The sequence below is a fragment of the Microtus ochrogaster genome, chromosome 5, assembly GCF_000317375.1.
Source record: "Microtus ochrogaster isolate Prairie Vole_2 chromosome 5, MicOch1.0, whole genome shotgun sequence".
In the NCBI taxonomy this organism is placed as follows: Eukaryota; Metazoa; Chordata; class Mammalia; order Rodentia; family Cricetidae; genus Microtus; species Microtus ochrogaster.
This window is the reverse complement of record NC_022012.1, coordinates 69257977-69276119: the sequence shown is the minus strand read 5'-3', so window position 1 is coordinate 69276119 and position 18143 is coordinate 69257977. Positions and strand designations below refer to the sequence as shown.

The window sequence follows — 18143 nt, the reverse complement described above, 5'->3', positions numbered from 1 at the left end:
AGGCCTCAGTTGAGGTTCCCTTTCCCAGTGTGTGGTTTTTTTTTAAATTTATTTATTTATTAAAGATTTCCGTCTCTTCCCCGCCACCGCCTCCCATTTCCCTCCCCCTCCCCCAATCAAGTCCCCCTCCCTCCTCAGCCTGAAGAGCACTTAGGGTTCCCTGACCCCAGTGTGTGTTAAGTTGAGCGCAAGCAATCATCATGAGGTCAGAGGGCAATATTCAGGAGTCGGTTCTCTCCTTCTTGTCTCGATCTCTCTCGATCCTTCCAGGGATCTAACTCAGGTGGCCAGGCCTGCAAGGTAAGTCCTCACACTTGCTGAGACACCTCATTGCTACCACATTACTTTTTAAAGACATGAGACTTCTGTTTGTTTTTAAGATGTATTTTATTTTTAACCATGGACATGGGTTCATGTATGAGTGCAGGTACCCTCAGAATCCTGAAAAGGGAGTCAGGTTCTCTGAGACTGGTGTTACAGATAGTCTTGGGTCACCTGATCTAAGGACTGGAAACCAAATTTGGATCCTTGACAAGATCAGCAAGTACTCTTAACCACGGAGTCATCTCTCCAGCCCCAAGTTATGCTTTTTTTGTGTGTGTGTGGTTTTTCAAGACAGGGTTTCTCTGTGGTTTTTGAGCCTGTCCTGGAACTAGCTCTTGTAGACCAGGCTGGTCTCGAACTCACAGAGATCCCCAAGTTATGCTTTTTTAAAACTTTATTTGAAGCCAGACAGTGGTGTCACACGCCTTTAATCTCAGCACTCAGGAGGCAGAGGCAGGTGGAACTCTATGAGGCCAGCCTGACCTACAGTGCAAGTTCCAGGACAGTCAGGGCTGTCACCCAGAGAAACCCTGTCTTTCAAAAATAAAATAAAATTTTACTTGATGTGCATAGGTGATTTGCCTGCATGTATGTCTGCACCATGTATGTACCTGGTTGCCAAATAGGCCAGAATTGGGAATTTTGGATGTCCGGGAGCTGGAGTTACAGGCAGTTGTGAGCTGCCTGATGTGGGTGCTGGGAACAGAACTCAGATCCTCTGAAGAGCAGCAAGTGCTCTTAACCACTAAGTATCTCTCCAGCCCTTAAGTCGATTTCTTTATAGACTTGTCCCGACCCTCGTTTCCTGACTCTAGGCTCATACCTCCCAGTTTTTAAATCAAAGAAGTGTCAGGCCTAATGACACGCATCTGTAGTCCCAGCCTCACAGAATGCTGAGGCAGGAGAGCCCTGGAATCCTGGAGATCAAGACTAGCCTGAGCATCACAGTGAGAGCATCTCTCACCCAAGAAGACGAAACTAGACTCAAGCAGGAGAGGACCAAAGCTGAGAAGTCTCAGCAGCCGGACAGTTAAATCACCAGAAGGGACCTATTTTAGTTTTCAGTAGTATAATGTATTATAATGTCCCTTTTAATCTGCCGTAGTTCGTAACGTAAAAGTCCATATATATATCTATTCTGCACAATTTGGAGCAAAACTTACTGCTTTAGAAGCTCAGAATTGCCGTAGCTGTTGTCCTGGTGACTCTTTCCCTTGCCGTGACAAAAATAACGTAAGGCAAGCAGGTTTATTTTGGCTCACGCATCAGAAAGGATACGGTTTGTGATGGCTGGGAAGTCATGGCAGCAGGAGCAGAGGGCAGCTGGTCACATTGCCTCTCCACTCAGGAAGCACAGGAAAGGGACTCAAAACCCTCCCCCAATGACCCACTTCCTCCAGGGAGGCTCCACCTCCTCAACATTTCTCAACCTTACACAGTGCCACCCAGTGTTCCAACAGTTGAGCCCATGGTGGGTATTTCACATGCACACCAGCCAGCTGCTTTTGGAATGACACTGCTGGGAACTTGTAGCTCATCTGTTACCCTTTTGCCAAGCATTCCCCTTGTGAGGAACTGCTGATCTATCACTTTGGTGTTTGACTTTGTTTGGGGATTCCTTTGATCGTGATAAAAAAGGCCATCTCCTGTTGGTGGCAGCCTTGGCCTGTTTGCTTTTATACAGAAGGACATCATCAAGAAAGCTCCTTTGCCACCTTTCCTGAATAGCCTCAGGACAATCAGTCCTCTATCTGTCGGCCTAGCCAAGGTCCACCTGTGCCACCGCCTTTATCAGCCCACAGAATTACTCTGAGTGACACTTGCTGCTTTAGCGGTGGGGTGACTTGGGGGGTATATGTAAAATAGTTGAGACAAAGGCCACCCTTAGGTGTCCAGAGGGTGGTGGACGCTCAGCATCTGTGAGGGCAGTGACTGCTGAGGGCCTGGCATGGCACCAGTTGTTACTCCGGCCACTGCTTGAATTAGGGCCACACTGTGGTCTCATTATCAAACCCAGGGCCCCATGAACACCAGGCAGGTGCTTTACTAAGCTGCATCCAAACCCTAGAGAGGAAGTCTTCTGTTTCACAGATAAGGAAAACATGCCGGGGGTGGGGGAGGTGGTGGTGCACCACTTTCATCCTGGCACTTTGGAGGCAGAGGCAGGCAGATCTCTGAGTTTAAGATCAGCCTGGTCTACTGTCAAGTTCCATGACAGATAGGGTACACAGAGAAACCCTGTCTCAGGAAAAAAAAAACTCTATATATACATGCATGTATATGTATGTAGACCTTTCTTATAGGTATGAATAGCTTAAATACATTGACCTACATGTTTTATGTTGTTTTGCTTGGTTGGTTTTTTTTAATTTAATTTATTTTATTTAAAAAAAAACTATCTTTTTTCATTTTACATACCAATTCCAGTTCCCACTCCCTCCCCTCTCCTCATTCTCTTCACCTACCCCGTACTCCACCCCATCCACTCCTCGGAAAGGGTAAGGCACACTGCTTTGAGGAAAGCCTAAGGCCAAAAAGCAAGATATCCATCGAAAGAGAAGAGGTCCCCAAAAAACCAGTACAAGCAGTAGCTGTTTTATTTTTTGAGACAGGGTCTTTCTATATAAACCTGCTGTCCTGAAAGTCACTCTGTAGACGAGGCTAGTCTTGAACTCACAGAGGCCCACCTGCCTCTGTCTCTCAAGTACTGGGATTAAATGCATGTGCCACCTGTGCCCCAGCTGTACCCATATCTTAAAGCTACAAATTAGACTTCTGCAAATGAGAAGGTCAGATAGTTTATATATTCTGTTCTACTTACAGATTTTATTTTATTTTAAGACTCGGATCTCTGTGAGTTCGAGACCAGCCTGGTCTACAGAGCTAGTTCCAGGACAGGCTCAAAGCCACAGAGAAACCCTGTCTCGAAAAACCAAAAAAAAAAAAAAAAGACTGAGTCTGGCCGGGCAGTGGTGGCGCACGCCTTTAATTCCAGCATTTGGGAGGCAGAGGCAGGTGAATCTCTGTAAGTTCGAGGTCAGTCTGGTCTACAAGAGCTAGTTCCAGGACAGGCTCCAAAGCTACAGAGAAACCCTGTCTTGAAAAAAAAGAAAAGAAAAAGACTGAGTCTGAAGTATCTCAGACTGCTCTGAAACCCACTATGTAGCCGAGGATAACTTTGAACTTCTGATTCTCCTGTCTCTACCTCGCAAGTTGTAGTAATAGGTGCAACGGGGCTGCGTCCCCAGCACCCCGCTGCCTGCAAGCTTATGCCTAAAATAACAACACACAAACTGTATTCATTTAATTACTGCTTGGCCCATTTCTATCTAGCCTCTTCTAGGCTAACTCTCACACCTGGACTAGCCCATCTCTAATAATCTGCTGTAGCCCACAAGGTGGCTTACCAGGGAGATTCTAGCCTACGTCCATCCTGGGTCGGAGCTTCATCGCATGTGCCTCAGAGAGCAGAGCTCTCGCGTCCGCCCTGGAGATGGGAGCATGGCGTCTCTGCTCCAGAGAGCAGAGCTGTCAGTCTCTGAGCTCACTTCCTCTTCCTCCCAGCGTTCTGTTCTGTTTACTCCTCCCACCTATGTTTTAACCTATCAGGGCAAGCAGCTTCTTTATTTAATTAACCAATGACCTTCCTCCATCAGCAAGTGCTGGTATTGCTGGCACGCACCACCATGCCTGGTTTATATAGTGCTGAGAATTGAAGTCAGAGCTTCATACAAGCTAAGTAAGCACTGACTGACTAGTTACACGTCTTAAAGACAACTGCCAAATGCCAGCATTACAGTTCAACTGTGTGCAGGGACAAAGCACTGTCGGGACTTACTCGGCTTTGAATAGAGCCAGCTCCTTTGGATTTCATAAATTGACACTGGCTGTGTTTTTAGGAGCATGAATAAGAGTCGCAAGCTCCTGTGTTGCTGCAGATGTTCTTTATATACACAGACAGAAGTGAGACCTGCCAGGGCAGGAACTTTTTAAATTCTTCTCTAGTACCTACACCAGCACTCAGCAAAGGCTGTTTGCAGGGGGTGAATGGGCCAGTCATGGTTTGGGAGCTGGGATGTGTAGTTTATGCATGAAGTTCTGGGTTTAATCCCCAGTGCCTGCGCGCGCGCGCGCGCACACACACACACACACACACACACACACACACACACACACAAAGTCAAAGGGGAACACAATGGTCTAGAAGCCCTGTTATCAATATGCTGATCACCAGCAATAAGAAATGTTTTAATCAGGGCTGAAGTAAGAGCTCAGCAGTTAAGAGCACTGGCTGTTTTTGCAAAGGTCCTGAATTCAATTCCCAGCAACCACATGGTGGCTCACATCTATAGCAGGATGCCCTCTTCTGGCACAAAGTTGATAGAACACTCATATACACGAAATAATTTTTTTTTCTGAGATAGGGTTTCTCTGTGGCTTTTGGAGCCTGTCCTGGCACTTGCTCTGTAGACTAGGCTGGTCTCGAACTCACAGAGATCTGCCTGCCTTCCTCCCGAGTGCTGGGATTAAAGGCGTGTGCCAGCCACCACTACCTGGCTATAAATACATCTTTTAAAAGAATGTTCTAATCAAAATGAATCCCAAACTGGGAAGATGACTCAAAACCAGTGTAAAGATGTAGAGCATGATGGCATGCCCTTGTTAGCCCAGTGCAGGGGAGGTAGAAACAGGAGAAACTCAGAAGCTTGTCAGCCACAGGCTAGGCCAGTTGGTGAGCTATAGGCCAATGAGAGACCCTGTCTCAAAGAAAGTGAGTTGTGTTTCTGCACATGACACCTCTGTCCTCCGCATGCACACTTATACACTCAGGCATGAATAAAGTAAATTCCTCTGAGTATAATATACTCTGAAATATGTCATCCAAAGGACACATTGAGCAAAAATCCATCTAGTCTAATATATGCAAATACATATAGGTATATATACATAAAACACAGGTATGTGTAAGTACATGGGAATGAAGTCACAGTGATGTCACCTTTTACATCTGATGACATTTACAGGGGTATGACAATGAACATGAGATGATGAGGTCATAGATTTATTTTCCACTAAAGATGAATAGAACTAACTCTGAAGCTTTGCCAAGAGAGCATATAAGCTAAGGCCATGACAGATGCAGTCGACAGCAAGATCTTACCTGATCCCTTCTCAGAAACCATGACCTCATGGATTATCTCTTTATTTAAGAATTTTCACATTTTTTTATTGTAGGTGTGTTTGTATAGAAGTCAGAAGACAACTTGTGGGAGTCTGTTCTTGCTTCCCACTCTGTGGGTTCCAGGGATCGAACTCAGGTTGTCAGACTTGGCAGTAAGCATCTTTACTGGCAAATCCAACTCTCGGGTCCTGTTTTCATTTAGTTTTTGATGTACTGGGATTTGAATCCAGAGTCTCCTATGTGGTAGACAGGCATTTTACCAATGAGTTCATGCACTTGCTTTGTGTGTGTGTGTGTGTGTGTGTGTGTGTGTGTGTGTGTGTGTAGTGTGTGTATATGTGCGTGCATGCATGTGTGTGTGCTTGTGTTCATGGAGGGGCACAAATGTATGTTCAGAATGGAGGTCAGAAGATGACCTGAGGTGTCTTTCTCAAGAGCCTTCTATCTTTCCTTTGTTTTTGAGTCAGGGGTCTCTGTTTCTCCTAGAGCTAACTACACAGGCTAGCCTGGCTGCCCAGCAAGCTCCAGGGGTCCACCTGCCTCAGCCTTCTCAGTGCTGGGGTTACAAATGCATGCCACCACACCCTGCTTTTGTTTGTTTTTAAAATGTGGGTTCTGGGATGGTGCTCACATTGGTGCCCATGCTTGCCTGGCAGCTCCTCGCCGACCAGGACGTCTTTCCAGCCCTACAGGGTCTGTTAAGGCCGGGACTTGATAATTACACAGACTGACCTCAAACTCAAGATCCTCTGCCTCAGTCTCCCAAGTAGCAAGGCTCATGGGTGGCTCCCCACCTCTCTTAAACAGGATGCTAGGCTGCAGGGGACCATCTCTTACATCTGCAGAGACTACAACAGGACAGACACCTGCTCTAAAGCCAGCCTTCTGGAGCCTGACATGACCTCTGGCCTGGGTGGTGTGATTTAACAGGCTGAGGTTAGGTAAGCTGGGCTCTGGAAATCAGTCTCCCCTCCTCCTTCCTCTCTGGAACTCCAATCCAGAGGCCAAGAAAGAAGTTTCCAAGGAGCTTTGGACAACCCTGCTGATCTGTCATTCTGGGGCCTGAGTCAGGACTGTGACAGACAGGATCTTGCCATTTTGCAAGCTGAAATTAATGAAGAAGGGACATTTCTGAGCTAAGTGAGGAACATTTAAATCGATGGAAAGAGCATCCATTTACACAGAGAGAAGCTACAAGGCTCCAAAAGGCAGAAAGCAAGCACATTCCTCTATGATGCTTTTTTGCACACATGTGTGCACTCGTGTGTGTGTGTGTGTCAGTGTCTGTGTGTGATTAATTAAGGGGAGGCTACCACTAAAATAAATAAAAAGAGAACTGCATGATGATGTCCATTGGGGCCAGAAAGCAGAGTAGGAAAGTCATGTCCCCAAGGTCACTGAGGATCTCAATTCTGCACAGCAGGCAATAAAGCAGTGCAGACAGTGCTGACCTTGAAGTCTTCGAGCAGAGAGTACCTGACATTCTGAGTTTTTAAGAAGGTGGTGAAGCTTGGACTTCTTTCAGGAGTAGTTTCCCTTAAAGAAAAATAAAGTTTTGGGTACTTTGAAAAAAAGACAATGCTCATTTAATTATTCTGTTGTTTTTGTTCTTAAAATAGTCCCAGGGATGGGGATGTGGCTTTGTTGGTAGGGTGTTTACTTGACATCCTTGAAGCCCTGGATTTGACCCCTAGGACCCCACTAATGGAGGATGGTGGCACATACCTGTAACCCCAGCACTAACAGCAGGAGGATAAGAAAGCCAGAGCTGGCTGGGTGGTGGTGGTGCACGCCTTTAATCCAGCACTCAGGAGGCAGAAGCAGGCAGATCTCTGTGAGCTCAAGGCCAGCCTGCTCTACAGAGCAAGTTCCAGGACAGGCTCCAAAGCTACATAGAGAAAATCTGTCTCAAAAAACAAACAAAAATCTATATGTAATGATCAAATTAAAATTGTGAGAAAAGAACTGTATGTAGTGGCATATATCTTTAATCCCAGTGCTCAAGAGGCAGCAGCAGGGGCTCTGGGAGTCTGAGACCATCCTGTTCTACAAAGTGAGTTACAGGACAGCCAGGGCTATTACACAGAGAAACCCTGTCTTCAAAAACAAAAACAACAACTGGAAGAAAAAATATATTGGTTTAAATCAGAAAACAGTATAATTGGGATGGCAAAATGGCTTCATGGCTAAAGGAGCTCGTGGTCAGATCTGAAGACCTGAGTTCGAGCCATAAATTCCGTATAGTGGGAGGCGAGAACTGACTTAACTCAGGTTGTTCTCAGACTTCCACACACGTTCTGTGGCATGTGAAGACCCACACTCATCAGTGTGCAGGCACGCTCAGATGTGCACAAATGTACATATGCACATTATTTTCAACAAATGTATACAGTTCCATCCACTTCTTTCAATAGTTGCTAAATATTACATTGTCCTGCTGAAATTCTATTCGACATCCCAATCTCAATCACCATCCAAATATTTAGGGGAAAAACAATGTGTAAAATTGAGTTAAACTTTTTATGCAGTTATAATTCTTTAGTTTTCTGTGGTGCCAGTGATTCAGTCCTCGTCTGTTCCAAGCATGCATTTCTCTGTTCAGCTGCACCCTAAGTCCATGGATATGATCCTTATATTTCAAGAAAAGGTCTCTTGTGGCTCAGGTGGGCCTTGAACTTGCTGTGTAGCTGAGGATGAGCTTGAATTTGTAATCTTCCTGTCTCCACTTCCCAGTTTTTATAAACACCCAGTGTTTATGGTGCTGGGGTCTGAACTAGGTAAGCGCTACATCAACTGAGCTACATCCCCAGCCCTGGAATTCTCGTGTTCCATAAGAAGCAGTGATTTCCCCATGGAGCCTAGGTTTGGAGAGGGTCGGGGTTTTCTTCCCGTGCTTCTGCTCACTCCAGGCCTGCAGTCTGGAAGCCTTCCTCTGACAGGCACTGCTGTTGAAGAAGCTCTGCCTGCCAGGTAAGAGCCGAGCTTCAGAGTCAGGTGGATCCCAGGATCTGAGGCAGTATTTGCTTGGACAAACTACTTCAAACTTTCTTAATTTAGGTCTCATTTGAGGCTGTGGCTCTCTGCATAACCCTGGTCTGGTCTCACTATGTAGGCCAGGCAGGCCTTGAACTCAGAGAGATCCATATGCCTCTGCCTACTCAGTACGTGGATTAAAAGCCTGCTCGACTTAGGTTTCTTGACTTCTAATGGAGCTAACAAGGAAGATTAAGTATGATCCTGCTGATACCTAGTAAACTTCACCAGAGACACCTGCGAAGACAGAAACAGGGTGGGGGGAATTGAACAGGACAGGTCACATGATGTGACAAGCCTGTCTCCTTAGCGCCTGTTGCCAGCTTTCCCCTAATGGTTTTTTTTTTCTTAAAAAACAAAACAAAACAAAAAACCCCAAAACCTTTGTTGTGAATATCTATGGAGTATTCTTTCATTCTATTGCCATGAAAACTGGCTGGCTATTTTTATCCTCTTCCCCCCAAATGTATTAGTGTAAATTGTTTAAAAATCAGTATTTATTCATATATTTTCATATAAAATTTATTTTTGTATCTAGTTTTCCTTCTTTGCATTCAAGCTCAGCTACAGTACAGTCAAACATATTAAGGTGTGACTAGGCTCTCACCTGTACTGCGCCATCATAGGTCTGGATTGGGGAACACTTACCTGAACACTGTCACCACGTGTCTGGATTGGGGAACACTTACCTGAACACTGTCACCACGTGTCTGGATTGGGGGACACTTACCTGAACACTGTTACCACGTGTCTGGATTGGGGGACACTTACCTGAACACTGTTACCACGTGTCTGAATTGGGGGACACTTACCTGGACACTGTCACCACGTGTCTGGATTGGGGAACACTTACCCGAACAGTGTCACCATGTGTCTGGATTGGGGAACACCTACCTGAACACTGTCACCATGTGTCTGGATTGGGGGATACTTACCCGAACACTGTCACCACGTGTCTGGATTGGGGGACACTTACCTGGACACTGTCACCATATGTCTGGATTGGGGAACACTTACCCGAACACTGTCACCACGTGTCTGGATTGGGGGACACTTACCCGAACACTGTCACCATATGTCTGGATTGGGGGACACTTACCCGAACAGTGTCACCATGTGTCTGGATTGGGGGACACCTACCTGAACACTGTCACCATGTGTCTGGAGTGAGCTTTACAGTCAGGAAAGAGGCTACCATGCTACCAAGGCTTTGAGTGAGAATTAAATTCTCTGGGTCAGTAGTGTGGGTTGTCAGTGCCTGACCAAGACCCTGGGTGTGTTCTGCAGCACCAAACAACGAAAGTCTGACAGTGTATTTCTAAAGTTTCTGAAAAATAGATTCACGTCTGGAAAACTGGAAAACTCTTATTTTTTGAAAACTATTTATTTTTAAAAAATTATGTTGTTTGCTGGTACCGCAGTGGTGGCATGTGCCTTTAACCTCAGCACTCAGGAGGCAGAGGCAGGTAGATTTCTATGAGTTTGAGACCAGCCTGGTCTGTAGAGTGAGTTCTAGGACAGCCGGGGCTGTTACACAAAGAAACCCTGTTTTGAAGAAAAACAAAACAAAACAAAACAAAACAGAAGTTGTGTTGTTGGTGAGGGTTTTTTTGTTTGTTTGTTTTTTTGTTTTTTTGTTTTTGTCAACTCTGACCAAGCTAAGGTCATCTGAGGAGAGAGACCCTAACTGGAGAAAATGGTTCTGTAAGACTGGCTTGTAGGAGAGTCTGTGGGGATACTCTTGATTAATAACTGATGTGGGAGGGCCCAGCCAATGTGGGCAGTGCCACCCCTTGACAGGTGCTTCTGGGTTGAATGAGAAAGCAGGCTGAGCAAACCATGGGGAGCAAGCTAGGAAGCGGTATTCCTCCATGGTCTTTCTAGGTTTCTGACTTGAGTTCCTGCCAGCTCCCTTTCTTGATAGACTTCAACTGTGAGCCGAAATAAACCTCTTTCTCCCCAAGTTGCTTTAGCCGTGGTTCTCTGTCACAACAACAGAAAACGCATTAGAACAAAAGGCAGGGGTTTTAAAAAATCTTTAAGATTTATTATAATGTTTAATGTGTGTGTCTGTGTTGTCTGCTGTTCATGAGCAGTGCTCACAGAGGCCAGAAGAGGGCATTGGATCCCCTGGAGACAGAGTTACAGGTATCTATCTGTTAGCTATCTGACTTTGGTGCTGGGAAATGATCTTTGGTCATCTGCGAAAACAGAACGCGTTCTTAACTGCTGCACTATCTCTCCAGACCGAAAGATAAGGATTTTGAAAAACATAATCTGGGGCCAGATAGATGTGATGGTTCAATAGATAAAGGCGTTTGTTGCCAGGCTGGATAGCCTGAATTCCATTCCTCAGACCCACACGGTGGAAGGACTGGTTTCTGAAAGCTGTCTTTGATACACACGTGCGAGTGTGTGTATCACACACACACACACACGCACACACTCTCTTGTGCACTCACACTCACAAATGTAGTTTTAAAAGAAATTCATTATATTAAAACAAATAAAAATAACTAGAAAAAATAATTTGGTGAAAACTCTAGAGTATCTATGGACTCTCTCCTTCAAACTAAAGCTAAGTTCCATCACTTGGGAGGCTGAGGCAGATTTAATGTCTGGATCAGGAGGTCAAAGCCTGTTCCAGGACATAGCTGACCCTCGCCCCCACCGCAAAGAAATCAGAAGTGAGAAAAAGCACAAACTGGGGCTCCCCCAGGTGGATCAAAGCTTGTGATCACAGTAGCCCAAATTGACACTGTCCTTCCTTAAGTGGAGAGGCCCCAAAGGGATTCTTGGTGAAATTAGCCATTGGACCACGTGATAAAATATGGTTGATTCTACACTCAAACAGGGACAAAGGCCCAGGCGGCCATGATGAAGGAGACAGAGAGGAACCTTGATGGCGTTGGGCCCTCAGAACACTCCTGGGAATTTCACAAAGGCTCAGGCAACAGTACCTACCACATGCCACCTAGAGGCTGGACTGCCTGCTCTCACTCAGAGCCCCACATCCTAACGCCTGACCTGCAGCACGGGGGATGGTAGAGCAGTGAGGGAATCTTCTCTCTGGACCATTTCCACGTGTGTTTAATCCCACACTCATGTCAGAATGTTTTGTAAATGAGGGGATGGAAGCTCAGAAAAATTAAGATCTTACATTCAGTTTCAAATTCAAATTCGTATGCCAGTAAATCTAGTTATCCGGCTTATTGTTCAAACATGAAGCAATTATATATATTATAGACTGGAGGGACAGCTCAGTTGATAGAGTGCTTGCCGGCGTGCCCAGACCTTGAGTTCCATCCCCTAGCACCGCATAAGCTGAGTGTGCAGGTGCATACCTGTGACCCAGCTCTTGGAAAGTAGGCAGGAGGGTCAGAAGTTCAAGATCATCCTGGGTTACATAGACAGGTTTGGGGCCAGCCTGGGTTTCATGAGATCTTGTCTCAAGAACACAAAACAAAATCTAGAAAAGGATTATATTATAAAACCATGAAAAAAAAAAGTATTCCTGACTATTTGGGATATTTAGTGTAAAGAAAGTTCTCTTTGTCTTTCATTTTAAAGACAGGAGTTTCACATAGCCCACACTGGCTTTGAACTCACTCTGTAGCTAAGGACAACCTTTAACTCCTGATCCTTCTGCGTCCACATCCCAAATGCTGGGATAACAGGCATGGAACACTTATGATGTGCAGGGACTTGAACCCAGGGCTCAGTGCTTGCTAGGCAGGTTCTCCACCCACTGAGCTATATCCCTAGCTTCTAAAAAATTTTTTAAATTCTTTAAAAAAAAAATCTACTAGTTGGGGGGAACTCTCTCAAATAATAATAAAATTGACAATTAGTCTCAAGGCAGTTTTTAATATAACCAAAATTAAGACTACTGATGAGTTATGCCCCAGTAAAGATTATCCTGGACTATGTATAGGGATCTTGTTGAGACAGAGAGAGAGAGACAGGGGAAGAGAGCGAAGAGAGAGAGAGAAAGAGAGAGAGAGAGAGAGAGAGAGAGAGAGAGAGAGAGAGAGAGAGAGAGACTGCATTTTATGTTGCTTGTGCAAAGATGTGTTTAGTATCTCATATTTGATTGTACTTGGCTCCTAACAAGCCTGGCCCATTGATGGGATGGAAGCTTAGGCATGTGTAATTATTTTGGACCTAAAACCTGGTATTGCTTATGTTGTTGATAAGTTCAGCTTTTCCCTTTGTCAGTCTCTGTTACCAATTTCTTAAAATGCCTTATAGAACTTGGAAGGTGGTACACCCCCGTGGCATAGGAGTCAGGTCTGGGCATACAGAGGTCACACCTGATGTGTCAAGGTTGGCACTTTCTGAGCTCTTTCCTGTCTACTTCATCCTGAACGTGGGGCCATTGCTTGTGCAAACCTTCTGTCGCTTCTTCTTCTTTTCATTTTCACCTCTAATTTTAATTTGTTTGCTTTTGTCTTAATGGCTCTCGCTCTTACCCCGGCTGGCCTGGACATCCAGGGCTGAAGCGATTCTCCTGCCTCAGTTTCCAGGATATCGGGGGCTACATGGGTGCACCACTATACCCTGCTGTCGTTTTGTGTGTAAGTGTGGGTAGGCCTGTGGACACACATGTAGACACCAGAGCCATTTACTTTTTTTTTAAGATTTAAATTACTTTATCGTTTGATGTGTAGGATTGTTTTGCCTGCATGTATATGTGTGTATCACATGCACACAGTGCCCCAAGAGTTCGGAAGAAGTTGTTACGTGCCCTGGGACTGGAGTTACAACCGGTCTGAGCCACCAAGTAGGTCCTGGAAATGAAATTCTGGTCCTCTAAAAGAGCAGTCAGTGTGATTTTAACCACTGAGCCACCCTTTAGGCCTCCACTTTTTTTGAGATAGAATTTCTCACTGGCCTGGAACTCATTGAGTAGGTCAGCTAGCTTCAGTGAACTGAAGACTTTTCTGCCTGTTTCTTTCCCCCCAACATCTCAGGACACCTTTTTTTTCTTTTCTCACATTGTCTTTAGGGATCTAACTAAGCTCCTCACACTGGGAAAGCGGATAGGTCCTCCAGCTCCAGGTGAGCCATCCCAGCTATTGCTTGTTTTTATGCCAAACCACAAAGCCAACAAGGTCTGGAGTAGCTGTACCTCTAGGGTCTGGCTTCTCTCCTGTGGAAGGAATTCGGTTATTTGTTGCCCTAACGGTGGAATACTTACAAAACTGCAAACAACAGGACTACCTTTCAAATTGGCATGAGCTAGCTGGGCGGATAAAGGCGCTTGCTGCCAAGCCTGACCATCTGAGCTCGATGCCTGGGACCCACGTGGCAGAAGAAGAGAATAAACTCCCACAGCTTGTCTTAGGAATTCCACACGAGTTGTCTTCGGAACTCCACACATGTTAGAGGCATGTGTGCACCCTTTATTCCATTTTAAGAATTGAAGTAGTTCACATACCGTAAGATTCTTGTTTTAAAAACCTGTACAGTCCAGTAGTTTGGGGTATAGTCACAGTTTTACTGCCATCATCAGGACCTCCGGGGTATCCTCGGACCACCCGTCCCAAGACAAAGCTCCTTTTTTCCATTAGCAGTCACTGCACCCCACAAGAAGCCGAGATCTGCTACACTCCCTCGGTAGGGTTTCCCTACCTACCACTGTCACACACAGGGGATTGTGTTTGTGAACTTTGGCCCTGACCTTTCACGTAATTAGTTTTCCCAGGTCCTTCTCTCTTGCAGGGTGTATCAGAACTTCCTCTCTTTCCTGGCTTGGTCATAGTCTTCTTGAGTATGGGCCACTTTAAACAAACAAACAACAAACAGCAAACCCCTTCCTAGCCAAGCTGATTTTTTTTTTTTAACTATCGCAAGTCTATAGAGTCCTAGATTCACGGGAAGGGTGACGACTAAATCTCACAATTTTCTGTTTCCTGGAATTTTCAGATCTTCTGGCTGGGACACCAGAAGCGAGCTCGGTCCCGAGGTGGCCCTGCGAGTTTCCTTCCTCAGCTCCCTGCACAAGACACCAGACTCCCTAATCCTGTTTAGGAATCTGCGTTCCCTTCTCTCCTAGGCTACCTGGTTTCCTGAAATCGGACACCGCAGAGGACAGAGCTCTCTCTATTCTTGTTTCCCAAGGAAATTAATTCAGGTATAAAGGACTGGTGGAGGAAATATTTTTCGACTTTTCTTACAATTCAGAAAGGGAAAGAAATAGTATTTCCTTTGGGCTGCGGCCACGATTCTGATCTTTTATGCAGATAAAATATTTCTTAAAAAAAAAAAAAACTTCTAGGAAAATCAAGCGACTTGGGAGCTAAGTCGATGCTAAGTATCCCTTAAAGGGAAGAGACATGTGAGCAGTTTCCTAGTCTCCCCGAGTGTTTTCATCCCCTCGGTTTGGGGGTGTTTCCCTGGGGACGGCTGGGACAGCAGTAGCGTGTTCGGCAGGCTAGTGAGGCCGCCGGACTACAGGATCCACAGTCCTTTGGAAACTTGTAGTTCCACGCTTGTTGGTTACTTCGGCTTTCCTGAGGAGTGACGCTGAGAAAACAAACTCTGATTGGTCAGGCCTGGGCTGAATTCTCCATTTATGGACAGATTGCCCGGCCCGAGCCCAGGCTGAGCCAAAGAAGAGTTCGGATTAAGTGTTAGCAGAGAGAGGGTCCAGGCAGGGCAGCTGGACAAGCAGTCCCGCAGAGCGCATCGGGTGCATCGCCAGACAGCTGAGCATCGTCAGTTTCGAGTGTGCACCAGGTCGGCCAAGTCTTGCCTCACCTAGCGTCTCGGATCCCGCCTGGATGGAGTCCCGTCTGGGTTTCCATTGGCTCCTGTGAGTGCTTGGGTGTCTGGAGCTTGTTTTTTTGGCGAAGAGAACCAACTTTTGAAGTTCGCCCAGGAGACCGCGTTCCAGCTCCAGTGCCCAGGCTGCCGGACCCGGAGGAGGCGCGACCGAGGCGGGAGTCACCATGGTAAGTTGGCTGCACCGCGTCCCAGGACGCCTGACCCTGGGTTAGGGCAGGAAGCCTCGGAGCGGGGCACCTACCTTGGGCACGCTGCCCAGGCCAGGGGGTGGAGAAGGTGGACTCGGGAGTATGCACTTCTGGAGCTCCAGTTTCCTGCTGTGCTGCAAACCGGGTCTTGGCCGGGAAGAGGGACCGAGGCGGACAAGGAAAACTCTCTGAAGTGGCTTTCTGTGCCGGGAAAGTTTTGGTGGTAGTGTTGCTGTGGCTGCCAGCTGTCGGAAGCCAGGGTGTGAGCACATCTGTTTTCACCAACACAGCCATGGGACCGGGAACCTTTTTCTCCTTCAGGGAAGGTGGGGGGCATGCCCGTGTCCCTCGGGTCCCCTCCTTTGGGCGGGCACCAGCATGAGTTCTCTAGCAGGCTGATCCCGCAGCTGTCCCCCTGCCATGGGGAGAACCCGGGCAGCCCTGCCTGCACTGGTTATGGGCCGAGCGCTGCACAAAGGCAGGCGGGGGCGCCAGGTACCGCGGAGCACCTGGCGGTGGCCCGAACTGCTAAGACCCTGTGACGATGGCGTATAGCTGCAGCCACGCTGGCCTGGAGCCCAGGCCCGTAAGGTCCCTGTATGGGGTAAACACCTCCTGCCGAGGGCCCCACCCGGTCCCCAGCTCTAGAGGACCGCCACTCTGCTTTACACGCCACAAGTCCCCAAGAGAGCGCCCCTGGTTTTGTTCTTTCCCGCTTGGCGGTTGGGGAGTGTAGGGCATAGACTGCCTCTCTCTCTAACTCATTTGAGATTTTTGTTGCTACACGGAGGAGTCCCCGGCCCAGCCACTCTCCTCTCTCAGTCCCAATAACTTTAGCCACATCCCCTGGGCTTTGCTGTGGTGTGGTTTTACTTCAGAAGGACAAAAGCATAGATTGTATTTTGGAGAGATTGCCAGTCCACCCGGGCCAAAAGAAAAGGAAAAAAAAAAAACACCACTTTTTTAATTTAACTTAAAAAGTTCTAAAAAGCTTCAAAGTTTCTACACTTGTTTCTCTGTGGAAGAACTTGTCCTCCTGGCTTTGCCGTTGTTTACTGATGGTGAGGGTAAAGCTTACCTAAGAAGATGCCTAACATAGCGCTCACTTGAGAAATCTGTATCCTAGATCCCCAGCGCCAATCACCGGCAGCACAGGCCAGGCAGAGCCCACACTCAGTTCATGTGCAGCCCCTGCCCCTACGCTGTTTATTCAAAAGGATAACTGAAAACAAACGAAACCTTTAAAAGGCATCCTAACCCCAAACTTACTTTTTACATAGTTCAAAATTATGTTACCTTTGCCCCCAAGAGAGACTACTTCATTTATAAATAGGCTGCCTCCTTCAGTTTTGAGGTTTCAGAAGTCAGCCCACACTCACAGAGAGTACCCTGAGCTGCGGTTGGGTGGAGTTTTGCGGGCTGCTGACTGCTTGAACTTGAGCAGTGTGATAATCCTGGTGCCTAAGAATTGCTATAATTACTTTCCACGGTTCAATATTTCTTTAAAAAAAAGATAAAGATCGATGTGTGTATGTCAAGGACTTAAAAGAATCTTACTGAATTTAACTGTGTAAGTGGTACCTTGAGAAAATGAGCTTTCCCTTGTTAAATCCCCCCCTTTTTATGCGGGTAGACCCACAATTAGTCCGTGTTGCCTTTTCCAGAGACGTGGGAAAACGTCCTGGTAGTTGGAGCAGCTAGTTGGTCCATCGGACGTGAAGGAGGTGTGTCTTAGAGTCCGTTTCATGCCTATGTAGACAGTACATAGTCACCCCCTCGTGGGCTCCCTGCCATCAGCACAGATGGGCATGTTGTGGGCCACTTGGAGGCAATCTGTGTATCAGATATGGATGCCTGGGCCACAATTCACTGCCCAGAAAAGTTGAAACCACTGGCCATCCAGAAGTAGATGTGCCATGGACAGAACTCGGTGTGGAGAGTCATTTGAACAAAATTAAAGGAATCGTTTCTTCCATGACTTGAAAGTTTGAGTGGACTTATGAGCTGTGTGAAGTTGCCTGAGAACATTGACCCACATCTCAGATAGTTAGGCACCCAGTGAGTATGCTCGGTGTTTATGTAAGGAGTCTTAAGCTGAATGGAACTTCTGTGTTCTCTGCATCTGTCTGGGCCTGCCCTGTTGAATCCTTCAGCTGCTTAGGACAGGAAGGGATGGGCCATTACCCTTGGTGGGTGTGACCGAGAATTAGCATAGAGCACAGGCCCTTGGCCAGGCCGCAGGAAGAACACCTGTACTGTGAACTCTTTCCGTGTGCTTGCGTGATGTCTACGCTTGATTGGCAAGCTGATGGGATCTAGGATCATCTCAGAACAAGACCTCTGGGCGGATCTGAGAGTTTCTAACTTAGGTTACTAGAGTCTGGAAGACACATTCCTTGCATGGTGGCACCATTCCCTGGGCTGGGGTCCCAGGCTCAATAAAAAGGACAATGGGAGCTGAGCGCCAGCAGGTGTCTCTCTGTTTCCTGCTGCTGTACAGTGTGACAGCTGTCTCTAGGGTCAGCCGCCATGCCTCTTCCACCTTGACTGAACTATATCCTTCCAACTGTCAGCTTAGACAAGCTCTTCCGCTAGTCACTTTTGTCAGGGGAATTTATCACAATAAG

General features: G+C 46.7%; 1 protein-coding gene across 1 annotated transcript in view; it reads left to right on the top strand.

Annotated features, from left to right (window-relative positions):
* Window positions 1–15158: 15158 nt before the first annotated feature.
* The window catches only part of Myo1e (myosin IE), a 195398-nt gene continuing 192413 nt past the window's right edge, over window positions 15159–18143 (top strand). The window contains exon 1 of the mRNA XM_013346406.2: window positions 15159–15495. Within this exon, the coding sequence (XP_013201860.1) occupies window positions 15493–15495 (3 nt within the window). The 5' untranslated portion in view covers window positions 15159–15492. The remainder of the gene's footprint in view (window positions 15496–18143) is intronic.